Below are 21,386 nucleotides of genomic sequence, written 5' to 3'. Positions count from 1 at the left end.
AACAAAATGATCTAAAACTCAACGATAAACTTACAATCACACAAACATTTTAGTTACAAAGCCTTGGTATCACTAAGTTTCTTTGTTTTGGAAACATTTCTGAATACCCAACCCCCTCTGTATTTCCCTTAAATGGTTCAGTCCACCTGCTCCATCAGCTGCTCCACCAGCTGCTCCATCAAAGCTACAGACAGACAGCGAGTGGATGGTAAGACGGCAGGATGCCTCAAAAATCGGGAAGTTTAAAAAGAAAAAGCTGAGACTGGAGAGAGAAGAGAGGGGTGGACAGTACGTCACCCAGTTCTTCCAGAGGCGAGGTGGTCGGTTAGTTAGTTAGTTAGTTAGTTAGTTAGTTAGTTAGTTAGTTAGTTAGTTAGTTAGTTAGTTAGTTAGGTCGGTCTGATGGAAGGTTGTGGAACATCAGCTTCTTGTCTCTTCTAAACTTTGTCCATATAAGCTAGCTCACTTTGCTCCATATTAGCTCATATTCCTGAAGAAACTCTGGATTTGATTCATTTCACTGTTTTAGTCCAATAATCAACGCAGCTAAACGATTAGCAAGCTGCTAAAAACACATCACGCATGTTCGAACAGACACGAGAGCAGCCGAAGCAGATGCTGCCAGACCCCCTCCCCCCTCGAACACGCCCCCCTCCCCTCCTGAACATGTCCAGGTGACCATGAGGAAGGATTTCAGCAGCTGAGAGTTGAATTAATAGATTATTGTGGAGAAAAAACATTATAAAACAGAAAAAATGGTTCTGAGTTATTAATAGTAAATAAAAAATGTTTGTATTTATTTTAGACTGATTTGAACGGTTCTCAGCTGTCTCTGTAACGTAGGTCAGGTCAGTAGTTTGGACTCATCCTGCTTTCCAGTAGGAACATTTCTAGAGCAGCAGACTGGGTGACGGCTTTCAATCCAACCAGAGAAATATTTACATTTTCTAGAAGATTAACCAGCAACAAGCATATAGCATCATATATGTTTCCCCACTAATCTAAAGCTTCACCTGTGAGTCTGCAGATGTGGAGATAAATTAGACTTCATGTGTTGCTACATGAGGGAGACGATGACGTGGAGGATTGGTAGTCAGATCAGTTTCCCTTCACTTTGTGGGTGAAATCACTGAAAACAGCTTTAAGTAAAACAAATAGGTGGAGGCCACCAGAAATAAGGATTGTGCTGCTGTTACACATGACATTACATAACTGGAGATATTATATAACAGAACAGCTGATAGAACAGAAAGCTGGACTTCAGGACTTGATAAGTGGTTTTCCAGGGAGAAAACTCCACGTTGGCTCTTGGTGAAAAACGCTGAGTCAGGACAGTGATGGTAAATGGGATTACAAGCATGACTCAGCAATAGTGCACCTTTACCTCTCCTTGATATCTTATTACACAAAGTTCTACCTTTTTAAATGTGATTATTTAACTTAAAGACGCGTCCAGCTGTTGTTTGGCTGTAAATCTCCACAGTGGTTTGCTTGTGACCGTTTTACATTCAGTTCATATAAAACAATAAACCATGTGAGGTCCTAGTTTCTGTTTCTGAGCCTCATTTATTTTACTTCTAATTTTATTTATTTGTTTTTATTTATTCATTTTTGCTGCCTCTTGTTCAGTGATAATGTTCATTATCGTCACAATAAATCATAAAAAACGAGCGGCCATTTTGTTTTTGATGATGTTTTAGCTGAGATTTGATTTGTTTCTCCACAGATTATAAATGCATTTCATTTTCATGGAAGAGGTTATTGTGTATTTAAGTTTTGTATTTTAAGTAATTGATTTTGAGATAATTGTTTGATTAAAAAAAAGAGAGATGGGTTTAGTTAAAACTAAATGAACTTCATTGTATTTTTAGTGCTTCTCCTACCAAGTAGCCTAACTGTCATGTTTTCTTTTCACAAATAGGTATGATGGTCAAAATATCATTAAAATGGCTCATTTTCATGAGCGCCCCTGCCTGTTGTGGCCCAGATCCAGCTGTGGCTCCCACCAGAGGACTAGAGTCTTTAGTTGATCTTTGAAGTCGACTAGTTAAGCCAATTTACATCTATTCTATTCTATTCTATTCTATTCGATTCTATAGTCATTTATCAGACACTTTTATCCAAAGCGACTTACATTTGAGAGTAAGAACAACACAAACAAGAATTCAAACAAGATGGACGTCATCATTAAGTTGTAGTCAGACTGCTGGAGTCCAGGTGGACCAGGTGCTGTCATGTAGTGCTAGAGGCAGTGTGTATCTTTTTTTTTATTATTTAGTAAGTAATTTTGTTTAAATACAAGATCACGATTTCATCAAACATCATCTTGGGCGTAAGTGCAGCAGCTTCTTCAGTACCTGGTTGAACCAAAGATCTGGACAAATCTTTCTACCTCATTCTGAGTAGAAGAGTTAAGCTAAGTGTGGAAATGCTCCTTAAACAGCTGAGTCTTTAGCTTGCTTTTAAAAGTGGATAAGGACTCTGCGGATCGGACGGAGTTTGGTAGATGGTTCCACCACCGGGGAACAACAGAGGAGAAGAGTCTAGCTACTGATGTGGCGCCACCTTGTGGTGGGAGCACTAGGCGTCTTTCACTGGCAGAGCGTAACTGTGGAGAGGGAGTGTAGCTCTGGATTAAGGAGTGGAGGTAGACCGGAGCTGTTTGGGTTATTGTTTTGTAAGCCAGAAGCAGAGCTTTGAATCTGATGCGCTGCAACTGGAAGCCAGTGGAGAGCGATTAGCAGCGGAGTGACATGAGCTCTTTTGGGCTGGTTGAAGACCAGACGTGCTGCTGCGTTCTGGATCATCTGCAGAGGTTTAACTGAGCATGCAGGCAGGCCAGCCAGTAAGGAGTTGCAGTAGTCAATGCGTGAAATGACCAGAGCCTGGACCAGGAGCTGGACCGTGTGTTCAGTCAGGTAGGGTCTGATCCTCCTGATGTTGTAGAGAGCAAATCGGTAAGATCAAGCAACCGAGGCAACATGGTCCTTAAAGGTCAGCTGGTTGTCTACCATGACACCAAGACTCCTGGTAGAAGATGTAGATGTAAATCAGTTAGTTGTGATGTCATCATGACATCATCGACAATGAAATGAAAATCCCCATAAAGAAAAGTTAAAATGTGAAGTTATTTATATAAAGTGTGTGCTCCACACAGACACACACACACACACACACGTGCTTTGTTTCCAACATGCTGTAGTGTCCGTGCAGCGCGACCTACTGCCACCTTCTCAGGTCCGATCGTAGTTCTGCACACTTTCTGATGCAAATGTGTGCAAAGTCGCATCTTATCATTAGAAGGTTTAGTCGTAATTCTTAAGGAACTTTTAGATCAATCAGACGTTCATTTGGAACAAGTGCAGCTTTTAAGTCGACTTTCCATCAAACATAGTCAGTGTGATTTAATCTTTATTTGAAAGATCTAAACAATTTCCACAAATCTGAAGAGAGTTGTGTCAAACAGCCGGGGGTCTGAAGTCTGACCACGCTGTTACAACTCGACATGTTTAGTTTCAGCGTTTGTAAAAGTGGTTTAAGACGACGAGTTTCCACTCAGATTTCTAGTAAACTCACCTAATCCGGATTAGAGTGCAGGACTGGCTGGTGTGAATGGACCCCAGGGAGCTTTTATAGTTTATAGTTGAAGGTAGAACTGTATCCGGACCCCAGGAACCGAGAACAATCCCAGCTTCTAGCAGTGTTTCTTAGCCCTGGTCCTGCATGTTTTACATGTTTCCAACTCCAGCACACCTGTTACACCCACCAATGAGCAGGGGTGTCAATCTCCGGTCCTCGAGGGCCGCTGTCCTGCAGCTTTTAGATGTTTCCCTGCTTCAACACACCTGGTCAGATAAAATGGATCCAACAGTTATTTTCTGCACAACAACCCATTAATATGAGCCAGGTGTTGAAGCAGGGAAACATCTAAAACTCCGGGACGGTGGTCCTGAAGGACCAGAGTTTACATCCCTGATCTCTGGATGTCTCTAGCTCAGCTCAGATCCACATCTTCCCTCATATCACAAATACACCTTCAAGATCTCCAAGATTCCCCATAAATCCAAACATTCCACAACCACGTTTAACCATAAACACAACCCCTGAAATCTAGACCCACCGAGACCCCACAAAGACCTCTGAAACTCTCTAGAATCTCCTAAAGAACCACGAGCCAAAATAAAATGAAAAAAAATCACAGTTGAATAATTCTGCTTTAATTCAGCTTCTAAACCAGACAGCGGTTCCAAGCCAGTTCAGAGGTCTGTCTCCAGTATCACCTCCTCCCAGTAGTCCTTAAAAAGAGACACGTTGGACTTATTCTGGCAGAACTGCTGCAACCCTGACCAAACAGCTGGGTCCAGGTAGCTGTGGCAGACCAGGTAACCTCGGACGCTCGGCAGCAGCGCTCTGAGCTGAGCCAGAAACACGGCGCAAACCGGAGCTAAACGCCGGCCAAAGATGTTGATATTGATGCGCAGGGCGTCGTGGCGATAGGGAACAGCGTACGGTGGCGTGCACAAGCTGAGGGCTGAGGGTTCAGACTCCTGGTCTGTGATGTAGGTCAGCCCCCTGCGGCGCAGCACCTCCAGGTTGGCCTCCACCGGCTTCAGAGGCTCCCAGTCATTGATGATGGTCTTTCCAGGCAGCAGGTTGGAAACCACGTGGTCGCTCAGGATCAGGGTCTCCGCCTGCTGCTGGCTCAGAGTAACTGGACCCTGAGAGCTGGTCTGATGGAGTCTGGACTGCAGCTCGGCGATGAAGGGTCCGAGGTTGGCCGCCTCACAGCACAGAGACAAGATGGCCTGCAGAGGGCGACAGAGTCAAAGCAACTTCACAACCGTTAACCCGTCAGCATGCAGACATGTTTCCAGCCTCAGCTGTCAGAGTGTGAGGCGAAATGCTGTAAAATGAAGGTGTCAACAGATAAAGCAGCATAAAGGCCGACCAGAACATCGAGCTACCATGTGATGAAAATATGAGCTGATAGTGAATCTGATGCAGCAACACGTCTGGAAAACGTTGGAACAGGAGCAACAAAAGGCTGGAAAAGCCCATCTTTCCATCTGAGAGACTCTGCCTCTCTGAAATGCTCCTTTTATACCAGTCATGTTACTGACCTGTTGCCAGGTAACCTGGTTAGTTGTCCAATGCTCCTCCAGGTGTTTCTGGTTTGTACCAGGTACTTTTCCAGCCTTTTGTTGCATCACACGGTAAAATGTCTGTGACATACTGATCTTCCACACAGCATCCCATCTCTTCTGGGGTTCAGGTTACTCAGTGTAAGATGTGTTGGATATAATTAGAAACATGCAGAAGCTTCACAGTCGAACTTTGAACCAGAATATTGCGGATGAAATCCTCTGTGACTGTGAGGAGTCATCGTGGCTTCTCTAACGATGTCGCTGCAGCTTAAAGGACACCACAGCATTAAAGACTTAAAATGTCCACCTTTGAGCTGACTGCCATCTCTTCTTCTATACTCATTAACGTGAATCTTCATAAACGTCCGTCACACTCAGCAGGGATGGACTCGCCTGATCTGCTGATAAACCTCCTGTTTTATCAATCATTAACACCTCTCTGTTCAGGTCCCCATTCCTCCTGCCAGACATGGTTTAAATGAGTCCCTAACTAGTGGAAAAGGTCCCTTCTTTCCACAGTTCTGGGGTGAATTCCGCATCCTGGACTCCAGTCTTGGTCTAGGACATGTTAGACAGTTCTGCCCTCCTGATTGGCAGATTGTTCTTTCTTGGCTTCAACCTGATCAAAAATGCTGTTTCAGTTCTTTGGGATATCTTTGTTGTCTCTGACACAGTTCATATGTCTTCAGGTCCAGGTCCTTCCTTCAAGGACGACCAGTCTCCGTTCAGTAACAACACAAAGAAAATAGAAAATATCAAAACTCTGGAAGACTTTAAAAAAGATAAACCTGAGAATAACTGGCAGGTCCCTATCTGTAGATCTTTAAGGCTTTAAAATGTGAGCAGGTGGCGGAGGGCTGGATCCGTCTCTAACGAGTCTCTCTGCAGCCCTGAATCATTTCCGAGTATGCAGGATCGCTGCCAGCAGGGCACACATCAAAACATAAAAAACTGTTCATAGATCAGAAATAATATTTCATCACATTAAGCTGAAAAAAACAACATGAACATGTTTGATGGGAACAAAACTCCAGACTGAAGAGAGCTGATACAAGCAAACAGGATCGTCCAGCATGAAACGCAGCGAGACGACCTGCTGAGTCTTCAAACCATGGAGGAGGATGTTTCAGTCCCAGAGAAGTAAAATCAAACAGCTATCCTGTATAAACCCCACCAACCCCGATCCATCCACTGCAGACCTCAGCAGTTTCTGCCGGCCTCGGCCTGAGGGCCTTTCTCCTCCTCGGGTCACGCTGCGCTCGTACAGGTTATTCTTCTTGTGTAAATCAAACTGACTAAACAGCTTCAGGGCAGAGAAAAAAGGATGAACTACTTCCTGATTAGTCCATTTTAAGTACGATTCCCATAAGTTCATCTGGAATTTTAATTTTTTTAGTCGAGATTTTGACGAATTGAACTGACGGGTATCTGTGATTTAAAGCTTCTTTCCTGGATAACGCAAAAGGATCTATGACCCTACATAGGTCAGCTTTTTAAGGTTTCTAGAGCTGAACTCGCATCTAAACTGTGGAAATATTCAGACAAGGTCTCACATCTTCCTGAACAACAGTTTTTTGCCTTGTTTGGCCTTTAAAGCCCCGTTTCCACTGAGCAGTCCGGTTCAGGTCGGTACGCTACTGTTTCCATTATAAAAAGGGCCCATACAACCGAACCACGGTACGGTTAAGGCGGCGATACTGGCGGACAGACAAACGTCACTGCCCACGACCAAAGCCAGCGCGAAACAACTTTGCCGCTCAGTTCAGCTGGACGCTGGAAAGACAGCAGGAAAAGGAAGCCTGCAACAGCCGTAGGTCTGGTCCTACGATGCAGCATGTATCGTTTGTACCAAGAACCAAAAGCCTTGTTGTCCTTGCACTAGTATGACACCACGCTAGGCATGTGGTCAAAACCCCGCCTGCCCAGTGGCTGAACTGAACCGGCTGGACCATTGTAAAACTTCCGAACCGGACCAGCCGGGACCGAACCGCTCAGTGGAAACGGGGCTTAATTTCTTCTGGAAGTAGGAGTGACTGCAGGGAATACTTCTGTAAGGTCCTGGTGATGGAGGGATGAGGAGATGAGTCATCCCAGTGTATAGCTGAGAGTCACGCACCTCTTTAGCAACCAGCCTGTACTTCGCCAGCGTTTGTGGTGAAGGCTGGTCTCCTCGGCTCAACCTGGCAACACAGACTTCTGGGTGGTGGCGGCGGACGTAGTCGCTGACGTGCCTCTGGAGGGCGCCAGCGATGCCGCTGCCCCTCAGATCAGGAGCCACTCTGCGACCCTGAAACACCACAGACTGCCCACCGTCCACCAGCAGAGCAGATTCCAGCCCCACCTGCAGGCGTAAACACAGATACGCTGAATACATGCTGTTCATTTAGGTCGTATCTGTTTTATGTCGTCTCAGGAAGTCAGCGGATCCAGGTCCGAAAATATACTTTAATCATGTATACACATGTTCATCATGGCTGTCTTTTGTATGTTGCGTTTGTTTGAAGCGCTGTTTGTGCACATCTTCAGAAACTGAAGCAACGTGTTAATAAGCTGCAATATTCCAGTAACCAGTAGGGGGCATCGCAGGGACCAGTTAGACCAGATGAAAGGTCACAGCGTTCTGGTTTAGGGTCATTACAGACCATCCACCATGCCACTGACGTATTGTCTAAATGAACCAATCACTGACCTCCTCTTTTATCTCCATGTTCATTGTTTTCTTTCTATCCAACAAATTCAGTATGTCTATCTGGTCTGAGTTCTCTGGTGCCCCTGGTGGAATCCTCCAGTAACAACAGTAGGAAACAAGCCAGGATGACGACAGCTGGAATGATGATGGAGCTGATTGGCTACGAGAATCAAAGGTTAAACTGGAAAACTATTCTCAGCCTTAAGCTCATAAATTCAGATCGAGTATTTTGAGGATGGATCCAGCTTATTTATGAAACAGTATCAGTACTGGTGAAACCGGCCTCGTATCGGTATCAGATCTGTACCAAGCCTTCCAGTATTGCACCACCAAGCACAACCTTTAGGGTGGTAGAGGTTTTAGAGAGGAGGTGATCTCTGGACAGCTGAGTCTTCAGAGAGGAACATCCTGCTCTGTTCCACCATCATAGAACCACATGGAGAACAATCTGTACTGAAACGACGTCCTTGAGAGGACTATGGTGGTCCAGAAGGACCAGAACCCTGTATGACTGAAGAACCAGAATCTCTCTGAATTGGCTTGGACATGGACAGCTAGAGGAGGGAAATGTGACCTTTTTGGTTGGAACAACAGCTGGTCCACCAGGTTCTGGACCATCTGAAGGGGTTTTACTGAAGGTCTGTCACAGAGTTTTGGTGGTTATGAATCTTTCTGTGTAGAAATTGGGAGGCTGAATGATGTTTTAAGGTGGGGGATCCTTTCAGGGTCTGTGGTGAAGCTGGTCTTAACATTTGATACGGCATCAGTTGGCCATGAGACTAACAGGCAGGAAGCTTACCACTCTGCTCTTCATCCTGGCAATAAAGACGACCCTTCCAGGCTCCTGCAGCCAGCGGTGATAGAAAGCCGACATGTAGTCCAGCCCGTTGTAGTCCTCAGAGGTGCAGAGCTTCAGGACCTGCAGCATGAAACAGAGATTTGTCAGCACAGCAGCGTCTGAGAGTCACGATGCTGCAACAAGGCTAAAATGCTCTCATGCTGATGTCTGGTGGTAAAACGTAAAGTTTGGACCTGCTGAAAGTCCTGCTCCTCCGCCAGGCTGAACTCCAGATCACAGTCTACAGACATCCAGATCCTGGTCTGGTTTACAGCTGATGCAGGAGATTCTTCAGAGCTGCTGAAAGCCAGAAAACAGGCAGTTTCTGTGGCCTCCTGCAAGGATTTGGAAAGTTTCTGGTCCTGGCGACACTTCAGCCAGGAAGCTGGACTGCAGGTCGATGGATTATAAAAAAAAAAAAAAAAAAAGAACATGAGGAGATGCGTTCAAGGTCCACAACGCTGCAGCTGTCAGTTTTTATAATGTGAGAAATATTTAACACAACCTGCGTCCCCCAACAGAAACTCATTCATCACTGTCTGCTTCTGACTTTAACAAATCCAGCTAACTGTGCTCAGAAATGAAGACTAACTTTACTTTCTTCCACTGACACTTTATTTTCATCTCTGGTGCTAAATAAAAGCTGAAAAAACAAAGAATATCGTTGAATGTGTAAAATGTGATGATTTTCTCACCAGAAACAAACAGACTTTACAAAGAACAAACTTCATTCTACAGGTGCCTCTGAACGCACCTCTGCAGGCTTTCCATTGGTTCCCTGTGTCCAATCAGGTTAAACTACAACCTGCAGTAACTAAACAGTGACACCTGCTGGCCGAGTTGTGGTACTGCAGCTGGACTTAAAGTTCTCGTGTCACCAATGTCCCTCTGATCTCAACTAAGCCAGCATTCAGCCAGAGTGGGATGTGGAGGAAGTTTCTCCTCATCTGTCACCTAAAAAACAAGATGTCATCCCAGCTGATGAAGCTTTTTAACCCAAACCTTCACATGAAAGCTCAGAGGAACGTCTGTGAGTGGGGTGGGGTTATCAGAGGTAATAAAAGCACTGATGGAGCGCCAGTTCTCTACAGGCAGATGAAACCTAAAAACAGCCCACAGACCTACAGAAACTCCAGGTTCAGACTTTAACATGTCCAGATCTTCAGCTGTAAACATCCGGTCTGATCAGTCCTCCGTGTCCCGACTCCGCCTGTATGAAGGAATAAAACTTGTCTCCACAGCTGCGTCATGTGTTCATGCAGAGATGATTCACAAAGAAATTCTTTTTATTTTTTTGCTTTTATTAACAGAATGAAAAGTAAAAGCAGAGAACAAAGGTCTGACATTTAGACAGAAACAGAATCTCTACAGGCCGAGTTCCTGGAGCAGGAATAAACGTTCCCACCTGGAAACTTTGCCTTTCACACCAGAAGTAAAGATTTCATCCCAACAGCTCAGATTCATATGAAAGAGTCACAAACAGCGGTTCCCAACCTGGGGGACGATGATGGATGAAAAACAGACACTGAACCAAACAAAGAATTTAAAAAAAGGCAAGAAAAGATGGCGAGACCACTGTCCTGGTGCGGCCCAGCTGGTCTGGACCCGGACGGTGGTGGGTAACGAAGCGAGACCAGAGCGTGTCAAAACATCCGTACGTAACAGTGAAGGGAGAAGAAAGTGAGGTGTCCGTCCGGAGACGCTCATCCTGTCCATCAGTTCATAAAGAAGCAACCCGATTAGTGGAAATAAGAACGCTGCACGGCGGAGTGGCGGTTAGCTCCACGGCCGTTAGCTCGGCGGCCGTTAGCTCCATGGCCTTACAGCCGGGAGGTTACCGACTCCCGGGAAGGGTTGGACTACACCCGAAGCTACCTTGGGTTTTGGGGGAATCAGCTCCTGGTTCTGATTGGATTAGTGACATTTTCCCCAAACCTAAGAATGAGTGAGACGTTAGCATGAACCCAGTCAGAACGCCACAACCAGAACTACCCAGAAGAAAAAGAAGATTTATTATTTAAGCAGAAACTTTAAAGCTTCAGTCCTGGAGATCATGCATCCACCCTGGTGTTAGGAGCCAGATTTACCGAACACGCATGTCCATGTGGTGAAAACGTAACCACAGCTCAACGTTCGCTTAGCACGAAGACTGAGTTCAAAAACAGTCGCCTGGGCCTTTTCTGTAGAGCTAAGCTAACGATCAGCTAGCTGTAGCTTAATACTGACCACGTCTGATCAGCCCTTTGAGAGTCTGGGACAATAACTGGTTTAGTTTTCGTGCACCACTACCAGTCCTAACAGGAAGTCCAGTCTATCTGACTACATTTCATCGGCGTGAGCCAGTTTAGTCGTGTCATGGCCGCCCTCCGTTTCAGTCTGCCCGGCAACAACAGCTGAGACGATCCCTGATTGGCTCGATTCTCCACCAGCAGCTGCATTCTCCAGCTGTTTTATTGGTTCCTGGAGGGCAGCTGGATGTCCCGATTGGCCGGGCTCAGAGGGTGGCGGCGAGGAGTCGGAGAGGACCGCTGGTCCGTCATTGGCCGTCGGCTGAGAGGAGGATGGATCCGTCAGGATGTTTCTGGAAATAACTGGAGAGAGATCAGCGTGGTCAGACCTGGTGTTTGTTCGTCTGGTTTAAACAAACGCTTCAGGTCGGACATGAACTTCCACCAAAGCAACTGCATGCTTTTCTCTTTCCTTTCACTTTCCTGAGATTATAAACAGTCTGATTTCATTTTCGGCCGTTCAGAAAACACATTTTTACTCAGATTTCTTTCTGATCATTTATCAACAAAATGTTGAGAATCGGATGAATTTTGGTTCTGATTTATGTTTCACACCCTGAAATGATGACGTTTTCTTTTCTAAACCAAATAATGACTCATTTAATAAAAAGGAAGCCGATCAATAAGTGAATCTTAGTGACCCGCTTTGCCTCCGACTGGCCGACCTTTCCTCTGGGACACATTAAAGCGGTTTGTTGGGGACAGGAAGCGGTGCAGAAGCTACCGACCTCCTGTTGGTCTGTAGTCGTCGTCTGCAGGCGGACGGCGGCTGAACGGGCTGAAACTCGGCAGGATGATGAGACTCAGAGACACCAGGATGATCTGAGGACACAAAGTCCGACAGCTGTTAATCCCCACAGCGCCCCGCCGGCCTGGCAGAACAGAAAGCAGTCTAACTGGACTATGATGGGCTGGAAGGGTTTCGTACCAGTAAACAGGTGCTGGTCTGAGCTCCTTTACTGACCGTCTGCTTGATGAGGGACTGAAGCTGCCTGAGCTGAGCCAGCAGAGACCTGAAAAGCCACAAACACGACACAGTTTACTTTCTCTACAAGTCAAGACCAGAAAACTTTAAAAAGGTTTGGCTCTGAACCAGGAGCAAACATTCCTCCAACCAGCCCACCACTGAGCAGTAAAGGCAGTTCCTACGTGTTGTGTTTCTCCAGCTGCTCCACCGTCCGCTGCAGCTCGCTGTTCTGAGCCGAGCACGCCGCCGCCCTGCGGACACACATCCCGTCACACTTCCTGTCTTCACATAAAAACCAGTTCATGCTGCGAACAAAGGGCTCAACTTTCCAGGAAATTCATTCTTTTTAATAGTTCTGGTGCGTTCCAGTTGTCCTCAGAACTCGGAATTCTGAGGAATTTTTCCCAGAAATGACAAAGTGATCTCTTTTTTCCGAGCGGCAAACGTGAAAGTTTCCGAGGATCCCGAGATTTCAGATTTAAAGATGGCCGCACCCAGAACGTGCCGCAGTACGTCGGTGGTTAAAGTCCTGATATTTGGTGTCGTGAGGTTTCTCTACTGATCCTCACCGGCTGCTGTTGTCATGGCGACATGTTCACGCCGGGTTGGGATTTTCTACTTTCATACGCCGCTCACAGACCCGGCTGCTCTGGAGGCAGCCATTTTATCCGAGATGGAAGCCAACAACCCGCTGAGGACGTCGCAGGCAGCCGGAACGCCGGGACATTTTCACACGAAGGGGAAAACGTGACGTTTTCTAAACTTTGATCCAAAAAGTCACAAATTCATGAGAAACTGCTCATTAAAACCTTTTTAATGTTGATTCTTATTTTAGTTTAATTTATTGGTTTATTTGTATTAATCTACTAAGAATTTGCTTTATATATTTTATTTGTTATTTATTTATCTTATGTTTACATTTAATTGTATTTTGGCTCATTTCAGTCTTTTTATTTTCCTTTTTATATAATTGTGAATAAATTTAGTTGATAAGAAGCAAACACGAAGCTGATGTTTCTGGAAGCTGAGAGACTAAAAAATAAATCACAAAACTTTTGTTTTTTTCTGAGAAATGAAGTGATGGTAAAATAAACTTCATGATGTCACAGCATCAAGAATAAATAACTAGAGGAATGTCCTCTCTCAGCTTCCGTAGACGGCTTCATGTCTCAGAAACCTGGACTGGATCCTGTTCCTGCTGCTGTTTTCAGGTCTGAACCGGACTCTTCCTCCATCACCTGCTCTCCAGCCCGTCGATGTACTCCTTCCTCCTCCGCCGGCTGTCCTGAGCCGACTGCTTGTTGCGGATTTTCCTCCGAACCTTCTTCAGGATTCGTTCCTCGGCCTGCAGGAGAGAACTGGTTCAGAACCAGCAGCAGCTTCTATCTACTGGTCTTCAGATGGTCTGAGTCTGACCTTCGTCAGAGGAAGGTTGCTGGGAAGACAGACGCCCTCCTCCGTCAGGAGCTTCTGCTCCTCCTCCGTTAGATGGAGCTCTGGGTACAGCTGCAGGGGGAGAGGAAGGAGGAAAAAGAAAAGAAGACAAAAGATGAGTAGAATAATAAAAAGATCAGAAGGAGAAATGCAGGGATGAAGAGGAGGAGAAGGTGAACATGTAGAAAGACAAGAAGAAGGAATATGAGGAAGAGGAGGAGAAAAAGAGGGAGAAGAAGGTGTGGATGAATAAGACATAGGACGAGAAGAAGGAAAAGATGTCAGGAAAACAGGAGAAGAAGAAGATGTGGTCATCCTGACACACAGACTTCCTGTCTCACCAGGTTTGGGTGGTCCGGGTCGGCGGCGGTCAGGTCACCATCAGGTCCTGAAACCGCCGGCAGCTCGTTAACGATGCAGGCGTCTGGCAGCAGCACCTGAGAGCTCCACTCACCTGGAGGCGGACGAGGCGTTCAGGTGTAATCTGACAGCAAGATTTTACTCTGGTTGTGGTTCTGAACCGGTTCCTGGCAAAACCAGACTCACCCAGCTCGATGGAGACCACATTCTCATGTCCGGGTTCTGTCTTAGCTCTGTCCAGTCTGCTGATGTCATAAACCACCTGGTAGATGGTCGCCGAAGCAGGCTGGCTTGTCGCTGCAACGATGGGTGTCACCATGGCGACGGGACTCTGGACAACAGCTTCCTCGGAGATGCCGCTGTCGCTCTCGGACGAGGGGTCGGCCGGCAGTCCGCAGTCAAACACCTGGTTTGGATCAACGCCATGAAGGACGTCTTCTGATTCGCTGTCGTTGAGCGTCTGTGGAGTTAGGTGATCACATGTTAGCAACAACACAACAAAAACCCACCGGCTCCGCCCCGTAGTTTCAGAGGACATGCATATCGCTACTACCCGAAGAACACAAACTACTTCATACCCGCTGGTTTCTACAGGTTTACACGTGGAGCCCCCGCGCCGCCATGTTGGCCCCCCTTGTTCAGCATCGACATGCTTCCGCTGGCTCACATCACGGAAACAAACCAACTTTGGTTTCATGGTTATGCTGATGACACTCAGCTCTACATTACTGTCTCACCAGGGGACTCTGGTCCCACACAAGCTTCAACTTGTGTCTGGGTCAGAAGTTTCTTCAAATAAATGAATATAAATCTGAAATGATTGTGTTTGGAATCAAAATTTAGTCTCTCTGTTAGAGTTTCTAACTTTCACAAAGAGCTGCAGGGCCGGAAGGTCTGGATTTTGATTTGCTGTTTATTTGCTTGAAGCCATGAATATCAGTGAGTTTGTGTCAGTTTTCCAAGAAACAAGCAGATTAAAGAAAAATCTAATCATGTGTCCAAGGTTTCAGAGAACTGCTTTGACCTCTTTCCAGAAACTTTTGGACTACAGACCATGTTTATGTTCATCGTCTGCAATATTAAGTTTAGTATTTTTAGAGCCATAAATATTTATTTTATCCCTGAATTTTTTATCCGTCTCGGGTCTTTATTTCCCACATAAATAAGCTCCAGACTTGCAAATAATAATAAAATCTTCTAAATCCAACATTTTTTATTATCTTCCAGAAAGACAGGATTCCTTCTCTGGCCCATAATCTGGATTTATGGTCTAGTAATGCTGGACCACCAAGATCTAGTCGTTTTCTGACCACTTCCAAGGAAAGGGTTTTGGTTGTGGAACTGGGAATCTTTGGGAAGCCGGTCCAGATAAAGATAACTCAAGGTCTTCCTGGATTAAAGCAGCACATAAGAGGCCGGATCTGTGCTGAGCTGGGAGTCTGGTCGGTTTGTTGGTCCACAAAGTTTCATTCCATTCATTCCACAAATATAATCTGAGAAATGACAGCAGAGTAAATCTGACACGACCAGGACATAAAAAAACAGTTCATATCTTTCAGCCAATCACCTGTCAGTAACCATACCATCGGTGGCTAAGGTGACTCGTCATGTGACCCGCTCCCCACCCTCCTCTGTACTCACACAGTCGGGGTCTTCCACCCAGTCCTGCAGGGGTTTCTCAGTGTCGTTCAGGATGAGATCGGAGCAGGAAAACGGAGCGTGGAGCTGCCAGCTTCCTGCCGCCACGTCTCCCAGGAACAGCTCGCCACTCTCTGCATCCATCCCCTGTAACGGCAGTGATCAGGTTAGTTTAGCTCTGATTGGCAGCGGTGGTTGCCATGGTGACGGTAAATGCAGGATCCTGTCTGACTGACTCTCGAGGAAGAAACTGACTCACAAATCGACCAATCACAAGGGAGCACTTCTGCGTAACTGCGCTGCGTAGCAGGGGCGCAGGTCGAGTCAGGAAGAGGTGACGTAGGCGGAGCGAAAGGCGGTGACACCGTGACCAACCACCCGCAGACGTATGAATCCAGCTTAGCAGACGAGGTTCTGGTTCCAGGTGGTGCTGGACTCATTCGTACAACGGAGGGATTTTTACTTTCATTTGTTACATAAAAAAATGATCCATTAACTGAAAACATGACACATTTACTTTTCTTAACAGATTTAACACCAAAAACAAATATATTTCCATAAATTAATGAATTACCTGGAGAAATATTTTAAAAAAAAAATGAATTTATTAGCTTAAAAAATTATAAAACTCAAAAGATGAAAAATTCATTTCTAGAACTTTTATATTTGTTGAAAACATTAGTGAATAATTTATTTAAATATTTAATTTGCTACTTAAAAACATTCAGAATTATTTTTAATTCATTTATAACCTGAAGACATGAGACATTTTTTATTTTATTTTAATACTACAAACATTTATGTTAATTAAACAAATGTTTCCCTGTTTGGCCAAACCAGCTTAAAACTACCATCAATAATAAAAAGCAAACACCAGAATATCCCCGAATATCAGGAGTTCCTAGTGTGGAGGTTAAAATGAGAAATCTGGAGCTTCAGCTTCATGCAGACGACCCCAGACGACCCCATGCTGGAACTGGACCCATCACATCACCATCTGATTATAATCTGGATTATTTCCCTGATAATATCTAACAATCACTCTGATTGGCTGATAACTTCTGGAATCTTCCAGAAACTTATTTATAGCTCAGTTTCGAATAAATCTGATTACAGGGAACCTGATTATAACAATACCTTCAGACGACGACGAGGATGATGATGATGATGATGATGAGCAATGTGATGGTAACACCAGAGAATCAACACAAAGCACACGGATCAGGAGGTGGAGCTGCAGGAGGACATCCTGGTAGACACACCCGCAAAAACACACATAAAACACACACACACACACACACACACACACACACAGCATGGGCCTGATCAGAAACATGATCAACATGTTCTCAGCTTCCATCAGATCAATACACCACCAAGGTACGAGTCAGAAATGAAAACACACGTCAACATTTACACCAATCACAGCGGGCCGGGTCTCTCAGGAGGCGGGGCTTAAACATCATCTCTGACATGAATCAGACGTCTGGAACAGAACCAGGATCTGAGGAGAGGAGTCGAGTTAGTATAGAAGAAGAAACTGGTTCTGGTTCTGGATCTGATTTCAGACTAAACCGGGTCCTGGAGAGATGTCACAAGCATCTGATTGAGCATCAGATCTGGCAGTCTGGAAACTCCACTGCAGCGATGAAGAGACGTGATCTGGTCCTGGACCTGAAGCCAGGACTTAAAAGTCCAGTTTAGTTTTAAACCAGAAGCAGATAAAAGCACCGGAACGAGGACGCTGGTCTGGAAAGACTCCAGATGAAATGTTCCGCATCTTGTCTTTCTGCTTCACCGATGATCCTGGTCTGGATCAGACCGGTTGCCATGGTAACGCTGTCGGGACTCACTTCAGCCACGGTCATGGACCAAAACTCAGATGATCCAGATTTATAGAAATAAGCCAGACTTCAATCACCCCCTTCCTGGACCACTTTAGAAAATCACAGCAAAGTCAGAGATGAAGGCATGAGGACTCTAGACCAGGATTCTGGACCAGGACTCTGGACCAGCAGACCCTGGACCAGGACTCCAGTAAAATGAATCTCTGATCTGGTTTCTGCTGCTGCAGGACCGTCTTTTATTTTACAGAGAAAAGGTGAAACGATCAGAAACTGATCAGCAGGTTCGTTTACCAGAATCTGGTCCTGGTTCCGGCTGAACCAGGACCAGATTCTGGTCCAGATTCTGGTCCTGGTTCCGGCTGAACCACCACGAACACTAAAGAAACTTTCTAACAAGTAAAACCTCCAGAACTTTCCTGGAATCAGAGTTGTGTTTATTCTCAATAAGTAAAAAACATTATTTTCTTCCTTCAGTCTTTTCTGCCTGGAATCCACAAACTTTCCAGGACTTTCCAGGCCCCTGCCCAGCAGTCTGAAGGAGGCCTGATCCTGGTTCACCCGGATCCACGGGTTCGTATACTCACCGCTAAGAGTCCGACTCCTTCTCTGGACCTGCTTCCGGTCCGGACGGTCCGGTTCTTCAGCCCGGAACGCTGTCCAACAACAAGTCCACCACGCTGCTGGGTCAGAGCAAGTCCAGCTGGACTGAAACGCTTCCTCCTCTTCCTCCTCCTCCTCTTCCTCTCCTCCGGTGGACGGCAGCTTACGGCGTCACGTGCAGGTGTGCCGCCACCTGCAGGAGGGGAGACTTCCGGTGCGACGGAGAGACAAAAACAAAAAGTTTAATCACAAAAACCGAAAATAAAAAGAAGAAAGTAAAAGTACGGAGTCCGGGAAGGGCCGAAAGAGCATCAACTTAAATTTATCGGCAGGTTTAATTATTTAATTATTTCCTGCCTGAAACAAAAACTTCACTCGTTTAAATTCATTTATTATCTAAAATCTGATTTTAAATTCAGTCTTCAGCTGAAAACTTGATCATTTTAACACCAGAAAACATTTTTCTAAAATCACTTTTTTTTTCGTTTAAAACTGTATTTTAAAGTCTATCTATTATGTAAAACTGATTTTAAAATTGATTTATTAAATGTTAAATGTATTTCTAAAATATTTTATTGCTTAAAAATCTAATTTAATTTTTAAAAGGGATTCATTACATTAAACATAATACAGATTTTTTAATGACTTATCTTGCGAATACATAAGTAATTATTAACATTCAAAGCTAAAGAATTATAAAACTGCTATAAAATGTTATAACTAAAAACCTAACAGCATTTTAAAAATGGGTTTTAATATAAATACGTCCCTCCTGTCTGATGCTCACCAACATCAGGCTGATGGTGGATTTAAAGTCAAAGCTTCTGTATTTGATCTGATTTCTGATTTAACGTAAAGTTTAACTTCCTGCCACACACAAACTCATTTCATGTCAAACACAGGAAAACGTGGGCTGGAAATCTTTTGTTTTTTTTTTGGGACGTGTTCATGCAGGACTCCAGAGTCTCAGGCCTCAGCATGGATCAGAGAACCGGAACCAGGGACGGAGATGGTCTGTACTTATACTGCTTTACATGTACAGCCCTTTGCACCCTCAGGTTACAGGACGACCCCTCTACCCACTGAGCCATGCCGCCCCTGATGATGATGATGACTCCACTGCCACCAGTGATGAAGATATTTATACACCGGATCTATGGGGCAGTGACGGATCAGTAGAAGTTTGATTTCCTGCAGCATGGAGCTTTAACTTGGAGTTTGAAGGTGGAACTTCCAGATTTCATGAAAACGCTGGAACTTCCTCCTCTGATGCAGGAAGGACCTTTACAGAGTAGCTCTGCAGCCTCTGGCAGGGTTAATCTGTCAATAAGATAATTAAACATCATCTGAAGGTCGGCCTGGATGTGGAAAGTTGTAGTTACTAACAGTGACCACTGGAGGGCGGTAATGAAAACAACATGATCAGGAAACCGTAATAAACCCAGAAATACCCTGTAAATCACTTCCATCTTCTCCAAGATCTCCCCTAACGACGGCTGATCCGGTGTCGTCTTCGCCACGTCCATGATCTCCCCTCTAGCACAGGGAGAGAGGTTTCTGCAGGCCTGAGGCCTTGTGGTCCACATGTAAACATGCTGGAGTGGCAGATAGAACAATCCTTGTAGTTAATGATATATGTACTAGAAATCTTTGCATGTTCACTGTATGATGATCATACTAATACTGATGAATCCATATCAGGCTGTGAAAGGTTGAGATGCAATCAAACAAAACATTGATCAGAGTGGAACTAAAACTGTAACATAATGGAGGTTTTTACAGTCCAGGATCTGGAGAAACAGGGAGTCTGATCAGCAGTGGGAGACAGATGCTCCCTGTTTACCACAGTTCCAGACTTTTCCACAGTGCATCAAGGCTAGGGCTGGGCGATATTAACCAAATCTTATATCTCAATATTTTTTACCTCAATCACGATATATATATATATATATATATATATATATATATATATATATATATATATATATATATATATATATATATATAGTCAAGTAACCAAAGAGACACAGCTCTAATTTACAGCCTTCAGTGCTAAAAACACTTTTATGAAGGATCAGCAGCACATGTGCATTAAAACAGCTGACTGAAATTAAAGTAGCTTTAAATGCTCCTAAAACAAAATAAATTAAAAATACTTTTCAATGACCATAATAAAAATACAGCCGTGCAAAATGCAAAAGAAAAGACGTTTTTAACTCAAAATAAGCTATCTCGATATAAACGATATTCCCTCCTTCTGTATTGCGTCTGATAAAGTCTCGATATTTTTTAAAACCTCGATATATTGCCCAGCTCTAATCAAGGCTGATCACAACTGGCACAAAGTTCAAGTGAGCCTGTGTCTGTAACCATAGCAACAGCTGGAGGGGATGTCAGAGATGAGAAGAGGGTTTAAAAGCGATTGAAATGACTGAAATAGGTTCTTTTCCTTCGAGCCCTGGAAGCGTGATCCATCTATGTGGCTATGGATCGATGGAGGACTCAGTTAAAGCTGGACTTTTACGCCCAGAGCTGCCAAAACAGCTTTAGACTTAAAATCAGACTTTTGAGTCTCTCTGGCTGACTATGTGTTGAGATGGAATATCCTGCCTTGTGGAATCAAGGTATTTGGAGTACTTTTTACCCTGGATAAGGATTTGGGTCTTACTGTGGATTTTAAGGGACTTTCGGATTACTTTTCATGGCTTTAAAGACTGTGGATATTTCTTTTTTTTTTTTTTTTTTTTTTTTAACCTGTCTTGTCCAGCATCGTTGCAAACAGAATGATTGTCTGGCTGCTGTCTGGTGCTGGGCAATTTTACTCTATCAAGCAGGGATTTATACTACATGTATAAAGTCCCTCTTGATGACATGAAAACTTTATTAAATCAGACTCTTAATGCTGGACTCGACCGGAGGGGACAGAGAGAGACTGTGGATATTTCTAAAAACAACAGATTAAAGGACAGTTTCGGCCAGACTGCTCTCTAAACCTTCTTCTCAAGATTCCAGTGGATTTACACAGCTTCATCCTCGGTGATTAGGAGTGGATAAATCAGAGTTTCGTGATTTTTATTCAGAATAAATGAACAATAACAAAAAGAGTTCTGATTTTTATGGTTTATATCTAATTGGATTTTAAATTGATTTGTGATTACTTTATAAATGCTAGAAGCTGGTGCCCTTTCACGCTGCTAAGTGGCTTCAATAAATACGGAGCTGAGGTCCCAGGTGCAGGCTTACGAGGCAGACCGGTGCAGGAACCGGTTTTAATAATTACCATGAACCACGAGGAAACACAGCGGGCACGCGACAAGGACAGAAACAACAAAGACGGACTGGCAAGGTGAAAGGACATCAGGAGTAGAGGAACCGGTACCAACAGGAAACAGGAAGTAAAACAGAACACACGAGGGAAGGAACTAACAGAACTAACCATGGCTCTACAAAAACCTGAATCAAGACCCACAGTTCACCACATGCAGTGAAAGTAAAGTTGCCTTTTATCACTGAAATAACATCTTCAGTGTGATATACCTGAAGGACATTTCTTCTTTCATTATTTCATTCTTCAGAACATG

At 44.5% G+C, this 21,386-nt stretch overlaps 2 protein-coding genes across 7 annotated transcripts; both read right to left on the bottom strand.

Moving 5' to 3' along the window:
* Window positions 1–4,201: 4,201 nt before the first annotated feature.
* Window positions 4,202–9,725, bottom strand: LOC121641550 (histidine N-acetyltransferase-like). The gene is made up of 4 exons (XM_041987763.1): window positions 8,866–9,725; window positions 8,633–8,752; window positions 7,261–7,485; window positions 4,202–4,805 (listed from the first exon to the last, which is right to left on the bottom strand). The coding sequence occupies exons 1-4, from the start codon at window positions 9,103–9,105 to the stop codon at window positions 4,257–4,259; spliced, it is 1,134 nt and encodes a 377-aa protein (XP_041843697.1). The 5' UTR covers window positions 9,106–9,725; the 3' UTR covers window positions 4,202–4,256.
* Window positions 9,726–9,772: 47 nt separating this feature from the next.
* Window positions 9,773–18,049, bottom strand: creb3l4 (cAMP responsive element binding protein 3-like 4). 6 transcript variants are annotated; one of them, XM_041987748.1, is made up of 12 exons: window positions 17,790–18,049; window positions 16,496–16,607; window positions 15,618–15,788; window positions 15,362–15,505; window positions 13,907–14,180; window positions 13,702–13,814; window positions 13,343–13,432; window positions 13,165–13,271; window positions 12,109–12,177; window positions 11,888–11,972; window positions 11,688–11,781; window positions 9,773–11,262 (listed from the first exon to the last, which is right to left on the bottom strand). In XM_041987748.1, exons 4-12 carry the CDS (start codon window positions 15,500–15,502, stop codon window positions 10,991–10,993), a joined length of 1,245 nt encoding a protein of 414 aa, XP_041843682.1. In that variant the 5' UTR covers window positions 15,503–15,505; window positions 15,618–15,788; window positions 16,496–16,607; window positions 17,790–18,049; the 3' UTR covers window positions 9,773–10,990. The 6 variants fall into 6 exon arrangements, with proteins under 6 accessions (XP_041843682.1, XP_041843685.1, XP_041843684.1 ...); XM_041987751.1 differs by having other exon boundaries at window positions 15,595–15,788; window positions 17,790–18,026; XM_041987750.1 differs by lacking the exon at window positions 15,618–15,788.
* Between the last annotated feature and the right edge of the window lie 3,337 nt (window positions 18,050–21,386).

This window comes from Melanotaenia boesemani, chromosome 6, assembly GCF_017639745.1.
Source record: "Melanotaenia boesemani isolate fMelBoe1 chromosome 6, fMelBoe1.pri, whole genome shotgun sequence".
NCBI classification, from domain to species: domain Eukaryota; kingdom Metazoa; phylum Chordata; class Actinopteri; order Atheriniformes; family Melanotaeniidae; genus Melanotaenia; species Melanotaenia boesemani.
This window is presented reverse-complemented; position numbering and strand designations above follow the sequence as displayed.

What these genes read in the sequence shown, in the direction of transcription:
- creb3l4 (XM_041987747.1), bottom strand. Translation starts at nt 15,864, where the DNA reads ATGTTTTCAGTTAATGGATCATTTTTTTATGTAACAAATGAAAGTAAA. An exon ending in ACCCGGACCACCCAAACCTG is followed by an intron (nt 13,433 to 13,701) that starts GTGAGACAGGAA and finishes CTCCCCCTGCAG; the next exon opens with CTGTACCCAGAGCTCCATCT. An exon ending in AGACCAGCACCTGTTTACTG is followed by an intron (nt 11,782 to 11,887) that starts GTACGAAACCCT and finishes TTGTGTCCTCAG; the next exon opens with ATCATCCTGGTGTCTCTGAG.
- LOC121641550 (XM_041987763.1), bottom strand. Translation starts at nt 9,105, where the DNA reads ATGTTCTTTTTTTTTTTTTTTTTTTATAATCCATCGACCTGCAGTCCA. An exon ending in AGGAGCAGGACTTTCAGCAG is followed by an intron (nt 8,753 to 8,865) that starts GTCCAAACTTTA and finishes TTCATGCTGCAG; the next exon opens with GTCCTGAAGCTCTGCACCTC. An exon ending in ACAGGCTGGTTGCTAAAGAG is followed by an intron (nt 4,806 to 7,260) that starts GTGCGTGACTCT and finishes CGCCCTCTGCAG; the next exon opens with GCCATCTTGTCTCTGTGCTG.